This window comes from Emys orbicularis, chromosome 1 (assembly GCF_028017835.1).
Source record: "Emys orbicularis isolate rEmyOrb1 chromosome 1, rEmyOrb1.hap1, whole genome shotgun sequence".
Taxonomy (NCBI): domain Eukaryota; kingdom Metazoa; phylum Chordata; order Testudines; family Emydidae; genus Emys; species Emys orbicularis.
This window is the reverse complement of record NC_088683.1, coordinates 330,408,487-330,434,798: the sequence shown is the minus strand read 5'-3', so window position 1 is coordinate 330,434,798 and position 26,312 is coordinate 330,408,487. Positions and strand designations below refer to the sequence as shown.

Genomic DNA, 26,312 nt, shown 5'->3' with positions numbered 1-26,312 from the left:
TACCTGTTGAGCCCGACGATCTAGCCAGCTTTCTATCCACCTTATAGTCCGTTCATCCAGCCCATACTTCTTTAACTTGCTGGCAAGAATACTGTGGGAAACCGTATCAAAAGCTTTGCTAAAGTCAAGGAATAACACGTCCACTGCTTTCCCCTCATCCACAGAGCCAGTTATCTCGTCATAGAAGGCAATTAGGTTAGTCAGGCATGACTTGCCCTTGGTGAATCCATGCTGACTGTTCCTGATCACTTTCCTCTCCTCTAAGTGTTTCAGAATTGATTTCTTGAGGACCTGCTCCATGATTTTTCCAGGGACTGAGGTGAGGCTGACTGGCCTGTAGTTCCCTGGATCCTCCTTCTTTCCTTTTTTAAAGATGGGCACTACATTAGCCTTTTTCCAGTCATCCGGGACCTCCCCCGATCACCATGAGTTTTCAAAAATAATGGCCAACAGCTCTGCAATCACATCCGCCAATTACTTTAGCATCCTCGGATGCAGCGCATCCAGCCCCATGGACTTATGCTTGTCCAGCTTTTCTAAATAGTCCTGAACCACTTCTTTCTCCAGAGAGGGCTGGTCACCTTCTCCCCATGCTGTGGTGCCCAGTGCAGCAGTCTGGGAGCTGACCTTGTTCGTGAAGACAGAGGCAAAAAAAGCATTGAGTACATTAGCTTTTTCCACATCCTCTGTCACTAGGTTGCCTCCCTCATTCAGTAAGGGGCCACACTTTCTTTGACTTTCTTCTTGTTGCTAACATACCTGAAGAAACCCTTCTTGTTACTCTTAACGTCTCTTGCTAGCTGCAACTCCAAGTGTGATTTGGCCTTCCTGATTTCACTCCTGCATGCCTAAGCAATATTTTTATACTCCTCCCTGGTCATTTGTCCAATCTTCCACTTCTTGTAAGCTTCTTTTTTGTGTTTTAAGATCAGCAAGGATTTCACTGTTAAGCCAAGCTGGTCGCCCGCCATATTTACTATTCTTTCTACACATTGGGATGGTTTGTTCCTGCAACCTCAATGAGGATTCTTTAAAATACAGCCAGCTCTCCTGGACTCTTTTCCTCTCATGTTATTCTCCTGGGGGATCCTGCCCATCAGTTCCCTGAGGGAGTCAAAGTCTGCTTTTCTGAAGTCCAGGGTCCTTATTCTACTGCTCTCCTTTCTTCCTTGTGTCAGGATCCTGAACTCGACCATCTCCTGGTCACTGCCTCCCAGGTTCCCATCCACTTTTGCTTCCCCTACTAATTCTTCCCTGTTTGTGAGCAGCAGGTCAAGAAGAGCTCTGCCCCTAGTTGGTTCCTCCAGCACTTGCATCAGGAAATTGTCCCCTACACTTTCCAAAAACTTCCCGGATTTTCTGTGCACTGCTATATTGCTCTCCCAGCAGATATCAGAGTGATTGAAGTCTCCCATGAGAACCAGGGCCTGTGATCTAGTAACTTCTGTTAGTTGCCGGAAGAACGCCTCGTCCACCTCATCCCCCTGGTCTGGTGGTCTATAGCAGCCTCCAACCACGACATCACCCTTGTTGCTCACACTTCTAAACTTAATCCAGAGACTCTCAGGTTTTTCTGCAGTTTCATACTGTTCTCTTACATACAGTGCAACTCCCCCACCTTTTCTGCCCTGCCTGTCCTTCCTGAACAGTTTATATCCATCCATGACAGTACTCCAGTCATGTGAGTTATCCCAATCACATCATAATTCCTTGACTGTGCCAGGACTTCCAGTTCTCCCTGCTTATTTCCCAGGCTTCTTGCATTTGTGTATAGGCACTTAAGATAACTCGCTGATTATCCTGCTTTCTCAGTATGAGGCAGGAGTCCTCCCCTCTTGCGCTCTCTTGCTCGTGCTTCCTCCCAGTATCCCACTTCCCCACTTACCTCAGGGCTTTGGTCTCCTTCCCCCGGTGAACCTAGTTTAAAGCCCTCCTCACTAGGTTAGCCAGTCAGCTTGCGAAGATGCTCTTCCCTCTCTTCTTTAGGTGGAGCCCGTCTTCTTGGAACACCATAAAAGCATAGGACTGGAAGGGACCTCAAGAGGTCATCTAGTCCAGTCCCCTGCACACAAGGCAGGACCCTGTAATAACTAGACCATTCCTGACAGGTGTTTGTCTAACCTGTTCTTAAACATCTCCAATAATGGAAATTTCACAACCTCCCTAGGCAATTTGTTCCGGTCCTTAACTACCCTGACAGAAAGTTTTTCCTAATGTCCAACTTAAACCTCCCTTGTTGCAATTTAAGTCCATTGCTTCTTGTCCTATCCTCAGAGGTTAATGAGAACAATTTTTCGCCCTCCTCATTGTAACATTTTATGTACTTGAAAACTGTTATCGTGTCTCTTCCTCCTCCCCCCCCCCCCCCCCCAGTCTTTTCTTCTCCAGACTAAACAAACCCAATTTTTTCAATCTTTTCTCATGGGTCATGTTTTCTAGACCTTTATTATTTTTGTTGTTCTCCTCTGGACTTTCTTCAGTTTGTCCACATCTTTCCTGTAATGTGGCACCCAGAACTGGACGCAATACTCTAGAAGAGGCATTATTAGCGCAGACTAGAGTGTAAGAATTACTTCTCATATCTTGCTTACAACACTCCTGCTAATATACCCCCAGAATGATGTTTGCTTTTTTTGCAACAGTGTTACACTCTTGACTCATATTTAGCTTGTGATCCACTATAATCCCCAGATCCCTTTTCACAGTACTCCTTTTTAGACACTCATTTCCCATTTTATATGTGTTCAATTGATTGTTCCTAAGTGGAGTACTTTGCATTTGTCCTTATTGAATTTCATCCTGTTTACTTCAGACCATTTCTCAAATTTGTCCAGATCATTTTCAATTTTAATCCTATCCTCCAAAGCACTTGCAACCTCTTCCAGCTTGGTATCATCTGCAAACTTTATAATCATATTCTCTACGCCATTGTCTAAATCATTTATGAAGATATTGAACAGAACTAGACTCAGGACTGATTCTTGCAGGACCCCACTTGATATGCCCTTCCTGCTTGGAACTGTGAACCACTGATAACTACTTTCTGGGAACGGTTTTCCAACCACTTATGCACTCACCATATAGTAGCTCCATCTAGGCCAGTGGTGGGCAATCTGCGGCCCGCGGGCTGCACGCAGCCTGTCAGGGTAATACACTGGTGGGTTGCGAGACCATTTGTTTAAGTTGACCGTCCGCAGGCACGGCCACCCGCAGCTCCCAGTGGCCGTGGTTCACCATTCCCGGCCAATGGAAGCTGCGGGAAGCGGCGTGGGCCACAGGTTGCCCACCACTGATCTAAGCTATATTCCACTAGTTTGTTTATGAGAAGGTCATGTGAGACCGTATCAAAAGCCTTACTAAAGTGAAGACATGCCACATCTACTGCTTCCCCCCCATCCACAAGGCTTGCTACCCTGTCAAAGCTATTATGTTGGTTTGACACAATTTGTTCTTGACAAATCCTCATTGACTGTTACTTATCACCTTACTATCTTCTAGATGTTTGTGAATTGATTGCTTGATTATTCATTCCATTATCTCTCTGGGTACTGAAGTTAAGCTGACTGGTCTGTAATTCTCCAGGTTGTCCTTATTCCCCTTTTTATAGATTGATACTATATTTGCCCTCTTCCATCTGCCATGAGTTTTCAAAGATAATCGCTAATGGCTCAGATATCTCCTCAGTCAGCTCCTTGAGTATTCTATGATGTATTTCATCAGGCTCTGGTGACTTGAATATATCTAACTTGTCTAAGTAATTTTTAACTTGTTCTTTCTCTATTTTAGCCTCCGAATCTACCTCATTTTCACTGGCATTCACTATGTTGTTTACTAATAGGAAATTAGTATTGAGTAAACAAACTAAACTGCAGTAGTTACCTATTTTTGCATCTGCATAATGGCTGTGATTTTTAACCTTGTTTTTAGTGTACACATGTCATTGTGGATAATGTTGCTGTACTCAGCTCTTATCATCTGAAAACTATTGAGAAGTATCGACTCCCCATTGTAAGTGCTGATTTTGTGTGGAAATCAGCTGAAGAAGGAAAACTTTTACAGATTGATGACTATGAGTCTAGTAAATCATTGGATGGTAGTTCTGATCAAAAGCCAAGCCATTACGGTAAGTGTATTTAGTGAAGTTTTTTATGGGCTGGTACCTTTGGAAAGGAAGATTTAATTTAGAACTAATTTCAAATGGATTAGCAACAATGGTTGTTTGCAAAAAAGTAATATAAATAGAAGCTGCAGAAAAGAAGCTGGACATAATGGACCACACCATATTGGAGTCTTTCCTATTGATTTTAACGGGCTTTGGATCAGGCTCTGGATCAGGCCCTGGATCAGGAATATGGGTAAAATAATAAATCCAATCATGACAGTCTTTTTGAATACACTGAAAAAATATCACTTGTAGTTAGCTAGAAACTTTAGTTTGATTCAACAGTATATATTGGGTTAACAGAATGCTACAAAGAAGGGTGTTAGTTTCTGAGACAACAAACTTTGAGGAATTATGAAATCTAGAGAACAGGATGTAATAGTAGAAGTATGAAATTAATAGTAATGAGTGTGGAAGAAGGGTTTGAACATACTATAATTAAGATACACAGATTTCAATTTTACTCAAAAAGAAAAATACAAGCAAAAAAGGTCTGTAGTGACACTATGAGAGACTACCCAAGAATTTGAAAATAGACCAAATAATCTGTTTTAGGTTATTAGTCCCCTCATACATTGTCTTAATTTTTTTTTTTCAGACTGAGACCCGTTCATTATTTCATGCCCTCCCCCCTTTTTAACACTTCTAAGAAACTTTTATTTCTTTTTGGTTTTTGGTGATAGCAGTGTCTCCTAATGAAGTGTCATCTGTGAGTTTTGTGTGTTGTTCACCCGCTCCGTAAGTTTGTAGTAAAGATGTTGTTATACTTTTCTGAACTCCTTGTAATGCAGAATTTAGTAATATTATGGATCAGTGTGGTCTTGAAAAATAAACGTAGGGTTAGGAGTCAGGAGCCCCTGAGTTCTAATCTCTGCTCTACCAGTGACTCACTGTTGGACGTTGGCCAAATAATTTTACCTCATTGCCTCAGTTTCTCTATTTGTAACCTGCTACTGTTTACCTTAGCTACCTGATAGGAGTATTTTGATGATTAATTATTTAGCATCCATACAGTTCTTTGAACATATAAAGCACTTTGCAAATGCTAAGTAGCATTATTGATTTTTGAGCTATTAATATGTTAAACATAAGTAAGCCAGGTAGAAGGAATTATGCCAAGTAATGTATTTTGATAACAGGTGAGAAAAACCACTCATCTTCTGAGCATAACATTAAGGAGAAACAGGATGCCACTGAGAAGAATGAAAACTGTGGCCCTGATCCCACTCCCTTGGAAGTCAGTGAGAGCTCCGTTGGGCCCAATATGGAGAGCATCAGGTAATCCCTCTGCCCAGCATAAAAGAAAAAATGTATTTTGATATTAAGTGTGAAAGGGGGTCAGTTTATGAATTTGCCAGCATGCCTGTTCGATTTTTAAAGTTGAAATCTAACAAACTATGTTTACCCCAATTTGTAATAGAATCCAATAGGATAAACCCTTTTCATTGAGTCCAGGGAACGTTAGCTTATTAGTTTAACACTAGGTTCTTTTCAGGGCAACTTTCAGCTTGTCCTGATTTGAGAAGTACTGCTCACTTGCTTATTCTTAACCAACCAACAATTTATTAATACACCAGAACCACATTAACATAAATAATCAACAGTTCCCCACACAAATGTAGACACAGCCAAGTGTGTGTACTACAATATAATACGGTTTTACAAGCAATTATCACAGACCAGAGTTGAAGCTCAGTAGTTATATCAGAGAACAATGCAAATTACCAAGATTTCTCATTACATTTACTTATGGATCAACAATTCTCAATCGGTTAGTACCTAACACATTTATCACAAGTCCAAAGGTGCACTTGTCTGTAAGGCATTACTTCTTACTTCTCTTTGGCAAGATTGGTGCAAAAGGGACAAGCTTACAATATTAAAAGCAGTTGCTTAAAACAACTCCTTTCAATCTCTCTTGCACCAATTTGACTGGCCTTACAAAGGAGTTAAAATCTAAAATATGGTTACCTGAGGTATCACTAGGGAGCGTAGACTCAGCAAGATAATCTACAGTTATTTATATTAAAAATTGTTTTTTCCCTTTCTAATCTTTGAAAAGAAATCTCACCACTTCTTATCCTCCTAACCTGGGAGCCGGGAGAGGGAATAGTTCTTTCCATATGTCTGGTCCAGGCATCAGTTGCACTTAGGATTCTGCAGCTTCTTGTGTTAGGTTCAGTGTACTCTCTCTAGCACATGGTGATCTCAGTTTTATGTACTCTAGCTTCAAGTCTCCTTGGAGGAGCGAGGAGGCCCTCTCTGATTCTTGTTGGGCATGTGCCAAGTGGATGCTGAGATTTCAGCTCTGCTTCCACTGGTACCCAATAGATGGCGATGGTATGTAACAAATTTCCTTAATCCTTTTTATATCGGAGGCTTTTAAAATTTGATTCATTTCAAGCAGGCCGGAACTCTGGCCCTGCTCCTCCTCTCCCTCCCCCGGGGGCCCCGCCCTTTGGCCAGGCCAGACGGAGGCACGCAGGAGCTGTGGTAGGGTGAGCACTGAGCATATTCCTGCTGTGCGGAGCAGCACCCCCAAAGCCCCTCTTCTTCCCTCTTCCTGCCCCCCCCCCCCGCGCGGAGCTGCCCTGCCCCAAGTCCCTTTTTGGCAAAACTTGGCATTTGTCCCATTTGCTCTTGCCAACTGATGATGGACAAATGCCCATTTTTGTCAGAAAAGTGGGGATGTCCGGGGCAGGGCTTAAAAAGGGACTGTGCTGGCCAAAACAGGATGTATGGTCACCCTAAACCAGGGGTTCTCAAACTAGGGGTTGGGACCCCTGAAGGGGTCACGAGGTTATTACATAGGGTGGGAGTCGCAAGCTGTCAGCCTCCACCCCAAACCCTGCTTTGCCTCCAGGATTTATAATGGTGTTAAAATATATTTTAAAGTGTTTTTAATTTATAAGGGGGGGGGTTTGCACCTCAGAGGCTTGCTATGTGAAAGTACAAAAGTTTGAGAACCACTGCCCTAGACTGTAGTAAGAGCCGCCCAGGCAGCTGTGGGGAACCCCAGACCCTCCACCTGCCCTGAGCGAGGAGCCTGGGTGCCCGACAGCAGCCCCCGGCCCATGTCCCTGCCCCCGAGGACATGGTGTCCAGGACAGGTGGAGGGTCCAGGGCTCCCCACAGCATCCCAGGCTCGTTGGGCAGCTCTTACTAGGGCCTGACTTCCAGCCAGGACAGGAGGCAGGGCCATGGGGGGAAGGGAGGGAGCAGGGGACGTGGTCTCATGGGCGATGTAGGGGGGCAATGTTCTTTGTGCCCAGGGTCCCAATAAATTTTAATCCACCTTTGATTTCAAGGATTTTGGCCCTACTATCAATTGGGATTCCCCCAATCGAAGCAATTTCTCTTAATATCACAAAGTTATACCCTGGTTTATGTCTTTTAACATTTCTCCTTCCATAGGCCAGACGATTCCTATTCTAGAGTGTAACAATTATTTACAATGAAAACCAACAAAATCTTTACAATCTTCTAAGTTTGGAGGACATACTCCATACTTTATTTGATTATACATAAGTATTTCACATTATTTAGGATTTATAATAGAACAAGAGGCATTTTTCACATATGGAAGGATATATATCTGACTCACAAGGCAAACAGCTATGCAGATGCTAATTTGAGGTGAAGGACAAATTATTCACAGTATATTTGATTTACAAAAAACACAGTGTATAGTTTATAGTCAGTTTGGGGTGAAAACACTCTGCATGGGAGAGATGGATGTGACCTTGGTTTTTATTAGCTAGGTTGTGGAAAAAGAAATTTACAAATTTGAGATACTTGCCTATGTGATTAACAATACTCTCATTTTAGTTTCTATAGTTGGGGAGAAGAATGCTCGACTTTGGCTGATCTGTAGTCCTTAGACAAAGTGTCTCACATGATGTGAAATATTTGTTTATTGTCTTCTTAGGTGGGTCCTATTTGACGATAAACAGAGGTTGCTCTTCTAATTTTTGAGAGCTAAAAGTAGTAATGAATCATTCAAGGGATACCTGTCGCATATGTTCCTTACAATATTTTAAAAAGAAAAAGAACAAAACCGTGCCCCAGCTTCTGTAGCCCCCACAGAGTTACTTTGGTGACTTCTACACGTTGGATGCTATCTTGACAACAGTATCTTTTTAAAAAATCCTGAACCTTTCTCTATTTTCTGTATTGTATATACATGACCATATATAGAGCTCTCATATCTTGTTTTAATTAAGAAACCATTTTTGCTTTTGAATCCTAGTTCTGAGATTTGATTTGACTTTTGTTCCAGCTCAGTGTATGCACAAAGTATTAGCACATTGCAACTTCAGATATAATTGTTTTTTCATGTTTCATGTTTTTGAGATATATAAGTGTGTGAAATTTACATTTACTTTTGAAAACCCTGCCAACAGCCCCAAAGACTTAAGCATTTCTAAAACCCTAATGTTTTTGAGTGCTTTTTCTTTCCACTCGTAAAAGCTCTAACTTGCCTCTGGGTTAAGTAATGACATAAATTTTAGAGGCTATTATTCTGTAATGCAGCCTAGGATCTTGGGAGTTTTAGAAAAGATACATTAAAAATAATAACAATAATTAATAATAATCACTGATTTGATCTGAGCCTGCTCCCAGTGAAGTTATTAGCAAACCCCCCCACTGACTTTACAAACATTTCCATTGTGAGGTAGGTGAATAAATATTATCCTCATTTTACAGAAGTATAAACTGATGCTGAGGGTCTATATTGTTACCCTGAGTCACTAGCTGCATTTGAAGGGAAGTTGTTGTGGGGGCCCACAGCAACAGGATTTCCTGGAGGAATTCTGGATGTTTACATTAGAATTCCCTTGGGCATGCACACTGGAGCTCTACCAACCTCTTACAAGGTACAATGTGGGATTCCTCTTGTGCTTAGGTGGCCAGCACAGCACAACCTTCTCCCTCCCTGTACACTTTCAGAAAGCCAAGCAGTTCTGCCACTATTGCTATTCTGATTGCTTCTGGTTCTTCTGTAGTGTCACAGAAGAGAGAGGAAGTTGCCTTGTGTCTTCTCTTTTGTCTCACATACCAGTGCAGGGCTATCCGCAAGTACTCCTCACTTTAAGTCGTCCCAGTTAACGTTGTTTCGTTGTTACGTTGCTGATCAATTAGGGAACATGCTCATTTAAAGTTGTGCAATGCTCCACTCTTATGTTGTTTGGCTGCCTGCTTTCTCCACAGCAGGCAGCCTCCCTACGCTCCCCTCCCTCCCCACAGCGTCTCCCGCCCGCCGGCAGACCCCGCGGATCAGCACCTTGCCCCTCCTCCCCCGCCTTCTGCCCGCAGCAATCAGCTGGCTTGCGGCGTTTTGGGGGGCAGGACGGAGGGGGGAGGAGCAAGTACTCGGCGTGCAGGTTCCCCCTCCCTCCCCTGTCTCCCGAACACTGCAAGCCGGCTGATTGCCCCGGGCAGGAGGCAGGGGGGAGGGAGGGGGAGCCTGCGCCAAGTCCTCGCTCCTCCCTCCTGCCTCCTAAACGCAAGCCAGCTGATTGCCCCGGGCAGGAGGGAGGGGGGAGGAGCGAGTACTCAGCGCACAGGCTCCCCCTCCCTCCCCTGTCTCCTGCCCAGGGCAATCAGCTGGCTTGCTGCATTTAGAAGGGAGGGGAGGGAGGGGGGAGGACCATGGGAAGTAAAGGGGGAGAAGAGGCAGATCAAAGATGGGGCTTGGGGGAAGGAGGGGAGTGGGTGGGCTGAGGGTTGAGCCCCCCACCCCTGATGCTTGCAGAGTAGGGGAAGCTGCTGCTGCTGCGCAACGTGCTTCTCCTAGCCTACAGCACCTTCAGCCTCCTTGCCTGCCTCATCTCCAGTGCCAGTGGGCTGTGCCTGTGTAGGGTAAGGCAGGGGCACCTCCCAACTATAGTACAGTACCTGTATTAAATTACTTGTTTAAAATGTATATAATGCCTTTTGTCTGGCAAAAAAAAATTTCCCTGGAACCTAATCCCCCTATTTACATTAATTCTTATGGGGAAATTGGATTCGCTTAACGTGAGGATGGGGATCTTACTACAAAATTAAATGGAAAGCATCATCACACACCAGAATGAGCTGACTGCAAAGCAGTCATCTGAAAGGTGACCTGCAAAGGCGAATGGAATAAAAATCATTGTGCTTTTTCTTAAAATTTTTTTTTTTAAGCTTTGTAATATCAGGAGTGGTAAAGGTTGTCTTCCTTAATGTTGCTTGAGGCCTAGAGAACTGTATGAGCTTTCAATTAAAGAGGCAAGGATATTGAATCTTTCATAAACAGAGCTTTTTCTCCCATTCCCCTTCCATTTTGTCAGATTTTAATCTCCTGTGACATCCTAATCTGCTAGTTCTCAAGCAGTCCAGAGAGTCCTCCATCAAAAACAGGCAATTCAAACTGGAGATTTCCAATTAAAAAAAACCCAAAGCACTTTTTATGAAAGAGAACCTCTAGGCCTTTTTTTTTATGCATCTTAAGAAAGCAAAAAAAAAAAAAAAGTTTTCCCCCATTTTCAGATCACCTTTAACTTCGACTTTCTCAGGGCCGCCCAGAGGATCCAGGGGACCTGGGGCAAAGCAATTTTGGGGGCCCCTTCCATAAAAAAAAGTTGCAATACTATATTCTCGTGGGGGCCCCTGCGGGGCTTGGGGCAAATTGTCCCACTTGCCCCCTCTCCTCCCAGGCGGCCCTGGGAAAAATAAACATTTAAAAACCTTCCGCATCTCAGCACAAACCCAGTTTTGAGAAAACTTCTTTTCAAGTCACCTCTACAAGGTATCACTGGTTCTCAGCATCAGCTAGTGCTAAAAGGCACTAAAGCTCATTAAAAGAGTTGGACAAATATTTTCCGTCAGAACTTTTTTTGGATCGAAAACTAGGGGTTTTTAAAAAGCAGAAAAAATCACAGACAATGTCTGCTTTCCTTGAGAATTTGTTGTGGTTTTTTTTAATTGAAAATCTGAAATTAGTCTGCCAAAACCTGAACATGGTTTGGGGTTTCAGAAGTGTGTGGCCAAATATTTGCTGCTTGCTGTGTTTGATTGTTTAAAGAAACAATACAAAAATTCTGCTTAAAAAAAATCCAAAACTTTTGAACCACCTCAGCTTGTGACCAAACGCCTGAGCCCAACCAGTCAGAGATTTTTCCAGGTTTCTGATACTCTGCTGGCTTTCTTAACTCATATCTGTCTCCATAACTTTGGGTTCATTTAGGTTAGAACATAAGAACATAAGAATGGCCGTACTGGGTCAGACCAAAGGTCCATCCGACCCAGTATCCTGTCTACCGACTACCAAGTGCCCCAGAGGGAGTGAACCTAACAGGTAATTATCAAGTGATCTCTCTCCTTCCGTCCATCTCCACCCTCTGACAAACAGAGGCTAGGGACACCATTCCTTACCCATCCTGGCTAATAGCCATTAATGGACGTAACCTCCATGAATTTATCTGTTTCCTAGAGACTGGCTCCATGGGGTCCCTCACAAACTGGAGATGGTTACTGTGGGTTTGTCTTTAGTATAGACTATGTACATACTCCACGAACTGAGCATTTGAGCTTGTTCCAAAATCTGGGATGAGCCTATGTTGTGAAAACTGAAATGCTCAAAATAGCACATGCATGTGAATGGACACAGGGTGCTAAAATTAAATTAACCCAGGGGTTCTCAAACTGGGGGTCAGGACCCCTCAGGGGGTCACGAGGTTATTACTGGGGGTCGCGAGCTGTCAGCTTCCACCTCAAACCCCACTTTGCCTCCAGCATTTATAATAGTGTTAAATATATAAAAAAGTGTTTTTAATTTATAAGGGGGGGTCACACTCAGAGGTTTGCTATGTGAAAGGGGTCACCAGTACAAAACTTTGAGAACCACTGAATTAACCCCTCTGGAGCCTCAGGGAATGCAGGGGGGTGGTCTCCCTTGGTAGGGTTGGGAAGGAGGTAGGTGGTGTATGATATTGCTCTTCTCATGTGATCCCTCCCCCATGGCTCTCTTGGCTCTATCACTGTGAATCTAAAGTGGCTAATTTTAAATGAAGCTACCCTCCCCTGACATGAATCTCCCTATGGCACTGAAATTAAATGTAGACTATAATTTGGCATTTGAGAAGTGAAAGGGATGGTAGCCCTAAGGGAAAAGATAACAGCTTGGCTCATTGTGTTAAATAGATGTCTGCAAGCCTCAAACTGCTGAATGAGCTTTAGGGTAGGGAAGGCTGTGCCTCCCCAAACAGCCTGGCCCTGCTCCCTATCCGACCCCCACCCACTTCCTGCCCCCCGACTTCCCCCCTCAGAATCCCCGACCCATCCTGCTCCTTGTCCCCTCACCGCCCCCCCCCCCAACCACCTCCCCGGGACCCCCCCCCCCCACCAACCTCCCTGATCCCTGTCCCCTGACTGCCCCGACCCCTATCCACCCCCCCGCTGCGTCCTGACAGACCCCCAGAACGCCCACAATCCAACTGACCGCCCCTCCCAGCAGCGCTGTCCAGGGCCGCTCCTGGGTTACCGCCGCCTCTCCCCTCTCTCGGAGCCTCAGTGTGCCGTGTCCAGGAGCTGCCCTGGCCCCTGGACAGTGCTGCAGCGGCGTGGTTCGGCGGGACCGAAGCTCGCAGCCCCGCCCCCTTACCATGCGGCTCTGATTCAGTGGGAGGAGCTCAGGCCCGCAGCGCTCTCCAGGGCCGCTCCTGACGCGGCGCGCTGAGGCGCTGGGGGATGGGGGAAGGTGGAGGCGGGGCCGGGGGCCCCTGCGGGGCCCAGGGCCTGGGGCAAATTGCCCCATTTGCGCCCCCTCCCCCCCCCGGGCAGCCCTGGACTTTCTTAGCTTTTGTATTGGTTAAATAGACACACATAACTCAATCCTGCATTCCTGATACATGCAAAACTTCCATTGATCTTATTTGGAATTAAATAGGCAGAAAAGACTGTGGGCTCAAACTCTGTGTTTAAAAAATGTAATATTATAACATATATTTATAATTTATTATAATTATTATGATAATATTATCATATAAAATAATTGATTATGATTTTAAAAGGCCACACTATCTTAAACTAGAGTTTTGTTCACTATAGCAATTTCTCTGGCTACAGAATTTCTCTGCTAAAACGGATAGATTTTTGTTTACATTCCTGTCTGGTCCTTCTGCCACAGAACACTCAATGAATCTGATTTTCAGAAGTGCTGAGCACCTGCAGCTACCATCAGGGCCGGCTCCAGGCACCAGCTTAACAAGCAGGTGCTTGGGGCGGCCAAGGGAGAGGGGCGGCACCTGCGGCAATTTGGAGGCGGCAGGTCCCTCACTCCCTCTAGGAGCGAAGGACCTGCCGCTGAACTGCCGCCGCCGATCGTGGCTTCTTTTTTTTTGCTTGGGGCGGCAGAAATGCTGGAGCCGGCCCTGGCTACCATAAAGCCCCCAGCACAGCTGAATATCATGTGCATTGAAGTTACTCCTATGCCAGTTGAGAGCAAAGGGCTGATTGTTACTGTAATTAAGGAGAGAGCAAGTTGCATAAGAAGAAACAACTAAGACACTCACATTTTTAAAACTTATTAATAAAATACATATTTCACTGGCATTAAAAGCTATCAGTGGTAGAACAGATGTTAATTATTTTCTAGGAATGAATCAGTTACAAATTATACTTATTTGCTTAAAATACTTGATGTTGAAGGGCATGACTTTAATATTAGGACATATATTTAAAGTCTAAGGACAGGGTGGGAATTAATCTCCCACTGATATTTAGGATTGCTAAAATGCAACTGGATGGGCAAAACCAGAGAAGGCATTTAGCAAATTAGTGGGCCAGGCAGGTAAATCACATTTGTTCATTTGGTTGCCCAATGTTTTTTGCAAGATGAGTAAAGTTGAAAGCCAGTCTCCATGTTCAGCTTCAGGTTGGACACACTGATCAGTCAAAGTATCCATGACCTTTTAGTGCAGGTCAGCAGCTGTGTGGCACTGATTTTTACTTGTTCAGAATAAGTTTTTGGTTTTTCTGGGCTGTGGGAAAATACGCTTATATTGCATAAGTGTAGGCCCTGCACTTAGTGTGATGCTGCAACCTTGTAAAATTACTAATTTCAAAGATTTATTTTAAAATGTTAAGAGAATTTCAATTATTCTGATTTCAGATTTTATACAGAAAATGATCAAGATATTCCTTATTTTCCACAAGATTTTGAAGTTGCAAAATATGATGCCCTTGAAAAAGTAAGCATCTTTAGTGACATCTCTTATGTTAGTAGAATGCAGTAGGATCAATAAATGGTTTGCAGTTCTGTATGCATTACTTTAATTTTTTGTTTTAATCTTACAAATTATTATGCCACCAGGGTCACAAAAACAAAGAACACTATTGACAAACAAATTTAAAGTAGTACATCTTTCAGTGCTGCCTAACTTTACTTGAAACAAAATTCTAATTTTTATCACTATAACATCCCCAAGGTAACAAAGTACAGTAATATGTATATTCTTCTGGCAGTTTATACAGTTAACAAAGATTTTATATAAATAAATTAAATGTAATTTAAATACAATAAGTTTTCATTTCAAAATGGAGAAGACTTTCAAATCTCAAAATATAGAAGAAATTGTACATTGTCCAGCACAGTGAATCTCTGATACTGACTGGAGCTTCTGGGTGCTGTGGTAATGAAAATAATAAATAATTGCTGTACATTCCACTAATGCTTTCATAGCAGTAAATCATGATGGTTCCCTATACAATGTGGGGGACGTGTGGAAGTATATGTTATGACAACAAACAGTTGAAGAAAACATTAATGACAGTATGAACGGGACATGTATTGAAATAAAAGGGTTGTTGTTTTTCAGATTAGTACTGAGAAAGGCAAACAAGTTGTAGTTATTGAATTGCAGTGTTCCCAGGAATCGTGTGAGTTTCCCTTTCGAATATCTGCACACTTCAGCATGTCAGATGGATTCAAGGTATGAGCTGTTTTTTGTCATTTATTACAAGTTTATTTGTTAGTTTATTTCAGTATATTTAATAAATCCATCCCATCGTGCCAAATGCTTGTCATTCCTGTTTGCAATCAGATTACTAAATATAAATAAAAGAAAAGGTCATTCTACTAGCTTTTGACTGACATAACTGACTGAAAGTAGGCTCCCAGACACAATGAGGCTAATTAATCTTTCCTGCAACTACTGAAGCCAATGTCAGTGTAACACAAATGAGTTCAGTTATCTGAACGTAAACCAGGGTGAATTTGGCCCATTGTGTCACATCAAGGGCCCTACTTGGAGCCAATTATTTGCCAGTCCTGTCACTTCAAAGTTGGTAAAATGACTTTTCCTGTCATTTATTTTTAAGAATTTACCCAGCCATTACAGACTTTGTGAGTAATGCAGCATGCTTGCCCTTCCTGACCCTCTGGTTCTTCTCCAGCAATCCTAAAAGCATTGCCTCTTTGGGTATGTCTATACTGCAATAAAAGACCTGGGGCACAGCTGCTGCTGGCCCGGGTCAGCTGACTTGGGCTCGGACTGTGGGGCTAAAAATTGAAGATTAGACGTTCGGGCTTGGGCTGGAGCCCGGACTGTGAGATCCCTCAAGGGAGGGGGATCTCAGAGCCTGGGCTTCAGGCTGAGCTTAAACATCTACACTGCTATTTTTAACCCCACAGCCTGAGTCCCACTAGCCCAAGTCAGTTGACCTGGGCTCTGAGACTAGGTGCAACAGGTTTTATATTGCAGTGAAAACGTACCTTGTGTGATGGGGGTTACATGTACAGGTGGTGCTGTCTAGTGGTTATACCACTGGGTGCCAGCTCTGGTCCGTTTCCAGCGTCCCTCTCCAGCAATTGTTCTAATGCTAAGTGGTCCACCTTTTGGTAGGTAGCAACTAGGCCTTCCGGCTGGATCACCAATTGCATTCACTTCCTTTCAGGGTAACAGAGTCCAACAAAATAGATACAGTCCAATGCCCCCAGAAAATAAAGGGTCTTTAACCCACCTCCAGACTCCTGTGGGTGGCACAGTCTTGACTCAAGGCTTACAATATCTCTGTACTCTCCTCTCCAAGGTTGGGGGAGAGAAAGGGGTTTATGCCCCTCCACCCAAAGGGCAATTGGTACGGGAGCCAAGCTCTCTCTCTCCACCAGGCTCTGACCTAGGAACCTTATGAGAGGCAGTGATAGCATATACCCGTTTCAGGATTGCCTCCCTGAGCCACTTCCTACCACTTGCTTCCCTAGTCCAAGGTGTGGTCAAATGCCTCATTAAGTGATCCTCCAGAAGCTAGAGCAAAAGGTTCCCTACTCTTAGGGAACGGCTAGCTCTTCCTTTAGGGCCTGGGGTAACTGCTGCTAGCAGAACTACTCTTGCAGCCAGGACTCCTGCTGCATTCTTACTTAGGAGCTCCCAAGGTAGGTGTCCCCCATTCTTCTTCATACCTTGTTCTTGGCTTAGAATCTTGCACCTTTCCCAGTATTCTTAAAGAATTGCAGAAGAACTTTTTTTATTGGGCCCCATTTTCCTTGTATCCTTGATAGTTGTTTCAAGGAAAATTTTATTATTTTAAGGCCTCTGAGTTTTCTGTATAAACACCTCCTTTCACTGGTACAGTCTTTACAATCCCAAAGAATATGATCTATCATTTCCTGGACCTGTTACGCATAATTCATCTTTATTCTTGTTAATTAGAAATAAATTACTGCTTAACCCACAATGCCCTGTTAGAATTCTGAAAAGAACCACTTAATTCTTCCTTTTAGGGTCTTGAATTATATCAACGTTGTCAACTGTTTGGCATACTACTTGGAATTTTCTCCCCTTCATTTAGCTTGCTCACAGTTCTTGACATTCCTTCCTTAACTCATTTTTCATTAGGTGTTTAAATTTCAGTTTGCTTAAGGAGGTTCCTTGGTCAATTTGTTCACAATTAATAGCCCTTTTGCCTGTTTGTCTTCCAATCTTTTACCTATCCCTACCTGCTACCTTGCTATCCCTACCTGCACCAGAATCCATGCTATTACTGTGGTTATATCCAATTGCGCCAGTTTGGTTGTTAGCAGTAATATTGCATTCAGAATATAATTTCTGATGTCAGACTTTCCATTGTAAATTGCCTGCTGTCCTGATAAGGAATCAGGGAAGATGACCATGGCAGCTGATCACACATTTAAAGCCCAGTTTAATGCTAGCACAATCCCTATTAGCTAAACCGTAAAAATGGATACAAAATTAGTTAGCATTAGAACTTTCTTGAGTCTGAATGAGGACACGCAGAAGGCTTCTTCCCACTCTTCCTGTTCCTTTGTCTTTTGAGTCATCTGTATATATATATGGCCATAGTGTCCCCACTTATCACAAATATATTGATTTCTTATATCTTGTATATTTATCATTCTTCTCCTTTTATTTATTTCATTATATTATTTCATGCCTACCTCAAGGGGAATGGTTTTCCGATGACAGATAATTTTCCCAATAGCTGTAGATTTTGATCTCTTTTAGTCCTTTTTTTTTTTTTCATTAAGATCCTTTATCCACTTCTGTACCCTGTTTACATGGGGAACTTTGAATTTTTGCCCTACTTAGCCTCCACTTAATTCCAAATAATCATTATATATTCGCTGAGTGTTACCTAGTACTTTGGCCCAAAAGGTTAAGTCTAAGAACTTCATTCCAAGAGTGATAGGCACTTCATTGGCTGCTTTCTGTAGTGCACATAGAGGCATGAGAATGAAGGCACCACATGCAATATGCAATGGCTGTACTTGGATATAGTCTAGTTTTCTCAGATTTGTGTTCACTGCTGACCTAAAGTCTTGGCATCCATACTCAATAAGTGGTCTAATTCCTGTTCTGTATAGCCTTACCACCTTTTTCATATCCACTCCCCAGTATGTTCCAGAGATACTTTTAAGTAACTTAACTCTACCTTTGTACTTTAATATTTTCAGTATGGTCCATGAGAGGCAGTCATGTAGCTATAACTTTACATCTGTTTGGGTTTTCCTTGTTGTGAACATCATTCCCTTAGTTTAGTCTATGGAGAATTTGAAGGCCCACCTGTTTCCCTATTCTGCACTTCCCTTAAATGCATAATTGAAAGCGCTGCCAAAAGAATAAAGGTTTCTGCTTTTGGTCTGTATGACACAAGACATCAACAAATAATGTGATCCCTATTCCTGTACTCATCTCCTTGGGGAGGTTATTTATCATGATGTTAAAGAGGGTTGGGCTAATTACACTCCACTGTGGAGTTCCATTTGCAGTTGTGTATGTGTTGGAAAAAGCTTTCCCTATTCAGACTTGTTCATTTGCTGAAGTCCCTGACCCATATATACATTCTTCCGATAATACCCAGGGAGCCTACTTTATGAAGTAGTCGTATTCTCCATAACACATCATAGGCTTTTTCTATGTCCAAAAAGGTTATTCCCCCCTTCCAAATTGTCTGTTTCCCTTTTAAGATGCTCTTCCAACTGGAGCAAGCTCAGTATGTGTGGAGGGGTGAAGTCATCTGGGCCCGGAACTGCTCCTCAACCCCTTCTGTCCCAATGTAGAGTTTATACACCCCATCACACTCTGAAAACCTGTTATGCTAGAGCTCTAGATTAACCTTGCGCACAAGTCTCTCAGCTGGTAGTGTGACATGCCACAAAACTGGCACACTTCTGTAAGTCTTCTTTTTCTTATGTATTTTGATGTTGTCATTCACAGAGTAAAAAACAGTTCATTGCAACTAAGACTTCTGAAGAAGTAAGAGAAAATTATGAGATTTATGTTGAAGATTTGAAGAACCAGGATTTTCTATTAAGAGAAACCTTTCCACCTGGTGCAGACTATTTAGCCTCTATGAAATTACAAGAGGTTAGTATGACTTATTTGTTTGTATTCTTCTGGTCTTAATGATTTATATTAGTTTCTGATTCTCTGATTGTGAGGATTATGGTTTAGATTTAAGTAGTAGAATATAATAGGTTAGGGAAAATGGTATTTATCTGCTAATGTTTTGAAAGATTTTTAGGAATAATGAACTAATGGTTTACATTACTTCACTCTAACATATGAAAAGCAAATTTAATTAATCACGCTGTAGAGAATTCCCAGTATCCTTATTCCACCATTGGTAAGTACATAGAATATTCCATCAAAGTCAGTGGGAGTTGTGCCCAATGATGTCAGGATATTGTACAATTTGATGTTTTCAAGTGCCAGAATTCTCACTCATTACTTATGTTCATAGCCTTGATCCAATTTCCACTGAAGTCTGTAGGAAGACTCCCATTGAAAACAGTGAGTTGGATCCTGGCCCCAGGAGTATTTTTCAAATAGGTTTGATTACATCTATTTTCAATAGCAGATAGACAGTGCGATACAAATTTTTTTCCATGTATCTTTTTACTGTAAGCAATCTACCCTCCCCTTTGCCCCAGATAAGCTAAACTACGTGTTGACACAAAACTGGCTTTAAGATTATATCACCTATATCCAGGAAATGTTAATTATCAGAGGGGTAGCTGTGTTAGTCTGGATCTGTAAAAAGCAACAAAGAGTCCTGTGGCATCTTATAGACTAACAGATGTATTGGAGCATAAGCTTTCGTGGGTGAATACCCACTTCGTCAGACGCATGGTATTCACCCACGAAAGCTTATGCTCCAATACATCTGTTAGTCTATAAGGTGCCACAGGACTCTTTGTTGCTTTTTACAGGAAAGTTAGAATCCCTTGTATTGTTTTCTCTGAAGCAATACAGCTGTTGTCACTAAAACTTCACTACCTTCCAACAGTTCTTTCCTATTCTAAGCATAGAGAAACATTTGTGTTGTGTCTGATACTGCTGTGCAGTAACTGTTGGAAAACATTGACTTTATGGCAACCACTGGAGCTCAAAAATACTGCAAAAAAAACCCAAAAGCTAATATTTTAATAATGTTCCTCAGTACACATTAGAAAATCTCTCCATACTTTCTTTAGCTGCTTTGGATGTATGGATTGCACTGGTTTTCATGGCCCTTCCTTTCTTCTCTAGCTTTGCATCCCCAGTTTTTACCTGTATGAGAGGAATGTCTTTGTGATAGACTTATAAAATTTTTTGCAGCTTTTTGAACCAGGAGAAATAGTATGCACCCTAAATGAAGACAACAATCATTTTGAATCCATCCATCCTGAACTTACAGTATTAACTGCATAATAAAGAAAATAGTAGGGACATGCAGTCCATTCTAGCAAAGCTTACCGTTTGCAGTCCATTGTCCTATTCATTGTATAAGCAATAGATCCATCAATCAGCAGCTGATTGGCTCCTGCCCTCACTGAGATTGGGAAAGGCATTGGAAGCAATTTTGGGGTAGTCCGTCACAAAGAATAATGGAGGAAAGGAAAGAGGGAGCAGGGAGCAATTGAGTTAGCTGAAGAGTCTGTGCAAGACAGAGACTCAGTATGAGTCTAGGGAATTGATTAGAAAAATTGTTCACAAGAGTTATGACTGTGGTGAAAGTGGTTTGGGGATGGTTTAAAGGGAAAGGAGAAAGAATTGCAGTATCGCTTCTCGGCTCTCCGAGCTCTGGTCAAGTGTAGGTAGTCTCTTGGTCTATCCAAGGCCGTGATCAAGTGTCTTGACGTTTTTGGTCTTTTGGCCTCAAGATGAAAACCTTGTCTTTGTTTCTGGGACCTTGAAGTGAAAAAATTCTCTAATTTTTTTGTTGAGTTTGTTCCAGCAGAGCTGGCAGAATATACCACCTCATCTGGAGCTTGTTTGCACTATATTTTAATAATAAATCCCATTCATTATCAGATACTCCACTCAACTATCAAGCAAGAACATGACCTCACACTTTGAATGGGAGACTTTTTGCAAGCAAGTCTCCCATTCAAGTCAATTGGCCTAAATAAGTCATAGTAAATTTTAACACATATATTGTAGTATAACGCTTATGAGAACAGGGAAATCAATGGGAGTATTACCAGTGTGAGAACTGGAGGAGCAAGTTCTGCATCTCTGTTTCTTTTATTAACTGATATTTGTTTACTGCAGCTACTTCTAGAGGAAGCCATAAATTCAAGCACTTTATCCCAAGAAATTAGTGCTTTTGTGGAACTGATCTGGGCAGAAGCACTTGGTCATTTGGACCATTTACTACTTGAACCAGTAAACAACATCAGCCTAAATGATGTAAGTTAATTTTGCTTAGAAATGGTTACTCTTTAGGAACCAGTGTTATCTAAGTATTAATATAAGTATTTTGTTTCCAGGCAAGAGTATTTTGCCCTTTCCAAACTGGGATCAGAACTATACTAGATACAGTTGTATTTAAACACACCTCCATAACTGTATCTAGTGTGTGTGTGTGTGTGTGTGTATATATATGTATATAATGTGTGTGTGTGTGTGTATGTATATGTATGTATGTATATATATATCCAGAGACTGTGGTGGGTGCATTTTATAAATCAATTAATATATACATTAAATAAATTTAGACATACCATTTGATGTGGGAGCCTGTCTACTGCGATTTCCTATTCATTTCACATAAGTCACCAGGCATTTGATAGATAACATTCAATCATTGCCAATGTAGGTAAGATATGAACCATAGTCCTAGAAGTGAAAAGGTCTGTATCCCAATGTGTCCCTCTGTAAGAATTAATTTGATAAAATTCATATATTCTGACTGGCTTCACTGCCAAAGTAGTTAATTTGTAAGAGAAACATCATTATGTGCAATTTCCTAAGAAATAGTCTTAAATTTTTAAAATATAAGAATTTAGAAGCTGTGGTTCAGTTAGCAATGTTGCCAAAGGGCCATTGTGAAGCAAGGATCAACCTTGGATCAATATTGATATAGAGTAGAACTTTGTTATGAAGTTCCTGGCTTATGTCACCACTTTTACACTACTGGATATTGCTTATGGTTTGTGTAAATTATATTGAAGTTTGCCTCTTCCCTACTGTTCTGTGATCATCAAAGTATTACCTGGCATTCTGCAGAAAGGATCAAATGGGAATGTATTACAAGTAACAGCTATATTGAAATTCAGTACAGCTATGCGAGCAAATCTATTTCCTCTAGGAAGGGTGTCCCTAGCCTCTGTTTGTCAGAGGGTGGAGATGGATGGCAGGAGAGAGATCACTTGATCATTACCTGTTAGGTTCACTCCCTCTGGGGCACCTCGCATTGGCCACTGTCGGTAGACAGGATACTGGGCTGGATTGACCTTTGGTCTGACCCAGTATGGCCGTTCTTATGTTCTATTTCCTGTTTTATTTCAAATTTGGACAGAATGTCAAATGGATAATGGTACTTCAGTGCAATCTTCAGACACTTGCTATAAATCGGTGTTTGCCTTATGTACCATTAGATAAACTAATGATTTAGAAGTTTTATTAACATTTATTGTTATCTTCTTGTAGTTTCCAACCATAAACCCTCTGGGATTCCATTATTTAATAAAGAGTTAGTCTGACCTTGTGAATTTACAAGAAACTAAGAGGCACTGCCAGCTAATTAAATCCATGTTCTTTTTTGTTATATACTTGGGGTACATACTTCTCCCCTTACTTCGTCAGTAGTCCTACTGAAATCAGCACGACTACTTGCAGAGTATCTCAGCATGAAGGTAGAATTAGGTCCTTGGTTTAACTCAGATACAAAAAGGCATTGTACTGATGTTGCAATAACAAAGAATAAACAAAAAAGTATTATCTTAATGTGGAAAGAAATTACCCTCTATTTCTAGTATTTACCTTTTTCAGGCTTGTTGGACTGTTTTGTCAGGATTTCATATTTAATAATCTCTTCTCTTGAAGGTGAGCAAAGGGGAAGGTATTCTACTTCAAATAAAGAATGCAATGAATGAGGGAACAGCAGCAAAGGCACTGAAAGCGATGATGATGGAGTTCTATCGAATTATACGTCACAAAAATGGAATAGACTATAATATTACCAAAAGACTGTTATCTAGCAAACAGGACCTCTGTCAGGTAACACTTTCAGATGGTTAGTAAGCACTGATATGTCCTGTGTAGTGTCACTTATAAATACTGTTACACCAGTAAGTAGGATATTTTTTAACTCTTGCAAGAGCTACTAAAATGTAGTTCCATTGTGAATCCAAATAACAATGGGGGGTTACTAGTGGTGCAAAAAAGTTACATTTAAAATATGTTTGATATAATTATCTTTGGCCATAGGAAAGTTTCTGATACCAGAAGTCTCACATCCCATAAATCTTGCCCATGACTGATGATGTGGCAACAATATAATGTTTTTATAGTTTAATGTGATATAATTAGTTTGTGTGCAGGTTAGGTGTCCCATCATGATATGTTGTTATACAGATCAGACTATATGATCACAGTGGTCCCTTTTGACCTTGGAATCTATCAATATGCATTAATAAAATGTGTATGTGCCACTTCTCCAGGCACAAGCTGGTGCTGGGTTGCTTGGCCTCCCCACCCTGTCTCCATCCTCAGAGCAGGACAACTCCCTGCTAAGGTTTGGGAATTGGATTGATCCGAGTCTTGTGATAACATGATCTCAATCCCTCACCTTTCCCCTGTGGGGAAATAGAGCAGGGGGGCTTCTTTTTGATAGCCAGAGCTGTGAATCTGTGGGCCCCGAAATAAACCCTCCAACAGAGATCTGTTATGCTGATGGCCTTTACACAGAGTAGAGCAGGCCTAAAGCCTGAACAACACGATTCTCTGCCAAACTCGGTCAAAAGTAATGACCAGAGGAGGGGAAAGGAAGGAAGGAAAGAAACACAGAATAATGCTAAAAGCTGCAGCAAGTCCCTGCTTTCGCAATATAATAACCGCAAGTTTATGAAATCGCTCGAAAAATAGAATATCCGCTTACATTAAGAAATTGTTTTTGCAAAGAGTTAATCATCCTTGCTGCTACAGCTATTTGCAACATTTTCCAATTCCAGCTATCTGCAAAAATAGCCAATCATAGATCCTCTTTAGGCGTCCCATGGAACCCCCCCAATCTTTAACCAAAAGACCCCGGAAAATAACGTGTCTTGAGAAATGTGCCCAAACTGGTGCCAAGTACCACCCCTGGGGAAAACCACCAAGCGCCCCTCTACCCAAATAAACACCCACTTCTCGGAAAATTAATAAGGAAGGTACCGGGGGGGGGGGGGGGGGGAGGGGACGGACTGACCCCGACCCTACTTTCTTAACTCGCGGTTTGGGGGAGGGACTAACCCCAACCCTAATTTCTTAACTCATGACTATTGTTTGTACTTTGCTTGCGGTTTGACGAAATAAAGCAGCCTGCGAGCTGTTGCTCAGGGTGTTAGTCTCCGGACTACACCCCAGTGCACTGGTATGTATGTCAATAAACTGGCCTCAGGCTTGAGTCTTTGAACTAAAATGACTGCGTGGGGGTCTTTGACCACAACAATTTGGGGGCTCGTCCGGGATCACTCGACGTCCCACCGGACCGGAGGACCGTGGACCGCTCCCACACCGATCCCAGGCGCCAGGTAAGAGACCCTTGTCTCTATTTGGGATTCGGTGAGAAGCTGCCCATAGGCTCTAGGTTCAGGTGAGAACGCGCTGTGATCCGAACCTTTTAAGGTTAGACTCATTTGCCTGACGCCTGTTCGTTTTGTTTGTGTCCGTTCTGTAACTTGTCTGCTTAAGTTCTTGCATCATGCTGCGCTATCTCTATCATTGTTTCCTTAGGCTATAAGCTAGGGGGGGCGTAGGGAACTGTCTGTTTTGTGGTGTGTACACGAGGTCTTAGACCCAACGGTTTCTTTGGGACAGCCTCGGTGAAATTACTGGGACATCCGTCTGGCAGTTAAACACTTTTAGAGTGCCAGCCCAGAATAAAAACAAGTTTCGGATGACAGGAGATTATTCAGGCAGGAACAGAGGCTGAATAGACTGGGTGATCTCTCCGGGACATAAAGGAAACCACCACTGACTCAAGAACTGAGTGGCCCGAGGACTAGAGGTAAACAACTGAGAGGGAGGCATTTAATGCCTTCTCCCTATGTCCGGGCATAGCTCACTATCCTATTAAGGGAGAGGCTGTGCACGAACAGCGTGAGAGAGTGTAAATTGAGGTTTCTAATCTCAATAAGAACAAGAAGTACACCAAACTCCTATGCTTTGCCTTTTTAAGCTTTCTACTTTGTCTTAGTCAGCTTTGTGGCTGTCGCCCTCTGGGAGGTGGTTTCCCCAGAGGGGAGTGAAGGGCCGGCTGCTGAGGAACCCCGGGAAAGTGGACCCCATAGTGAGTAGGGGACGGAATCCACTCCCTGGAACCCACTACAGGCGGGGTAAGGGACCAAGGATAACGGAGAACCCCGCTGGCTGAGTGGGGCAAGGTACAGGGCACCCTGGAACCTACTGCAGGTGGGGCAAGGGACTGGGAAAACCGGAGACCCCCATTGCGCATGTAGGGCAAGGTACAGGGAATCCCGGAGCAGCCGAAGGGGCCGGAGTGGCTCCCACCGGCAATAGGCCGTGTGGACTGGTGAGATCCGCGGCCCGGGGATTGGCAGGACTCCCATCAGTATTAGGCTGGTGGCCGGATAGGACTGTCGTAGTAAAAATCCTGAATTAGGTGTGATGTGTGATTGTGGGTCGTAAGGGGGTCCCCACCCTTTTCTACCCCTTAAGTGACAATTGTGTCCCTCCTCGCTCGGAGAGCGGGGAGGTCCCGGGAAACCGTCCACGTACTCCTAGGCAGTAGAGCAACCCATCCCGTTCTCCTGAAGGCGGGCCGGTGCTCTCTGCTGGGGGAGGGGTGTACGGGGACCACCTCCTTGCTCGGAGAGCGGGGAGGCCCCAGGGAATCCGTCCACGTACTCCTAGGTAGTAGAGTATCCCATCCCGTTCTCTTGAAGGCGGGCCGGTGCTCTCTACTGGGGGAGGGGTGTACGGGGACCAAGGCTTTCCTAACCTTCTGTGTGATTGACCTACGACCAAAACCCTTCCCCAAATCTTCCTTTGGGAGCATGGACTCGCGTATGGAGTGAGCTCCCTCCCCTTCCTTTGGAGCGTGGACTCGCGTATGGAGTGGGCTCCGGCCCCTGGAAATCGCTTGCCAAAACCTGGGGCAATTGGGCATCCTACCCCGTTCCTCTCAGAGGCGGATTGGTAACTCATTGCCGGACAGGGTGCATGCGAGGACCTCCCTT

General features: G+C 42.9%; 1 protein-coding gene across 1 annotated transcript in view; it reads left to right on the top strand.

Moving 5' to 3' along the window:
* PARP4 (poly(ADP-ribose) polymerase family member 4) overlaps window positions 1-26,312 on the top strand; it is a 109,075-nt gene that overhangs the window by 2,555 nt on the left and 80,208 nt on the right. The window contains exons 2-8 of the mRNA XM_065397604.1: window positions 3,928-4,123; window positions 5,302-5,440; window positions 14,298-14,376; window positions 15,004-15,117; window positions 18,862-19,011; window positions 21,181-21,318; window positions 22,957-23,130. Coding sequence (XP_065253676.1) covers window positions 3,928-4,123; window positions 5,302-5,440; window positions 14,298-14,376; window positions 15,004-15,117; window positions 18,862-19,011; window positions 21,181-21,318; window positions 22,957-23,130 — 990 coding nt within the window. The remainder of the gene's footprint in view (window positions 1-3,927; window positions 4,124-5,301; window positions 5,441-14,297; window positions 14,377-15,003; window positions 15,118-18,861; window positions 19,012-21,180; window positions 21,319-22,956; window positions 23,131-26,312) is intronic.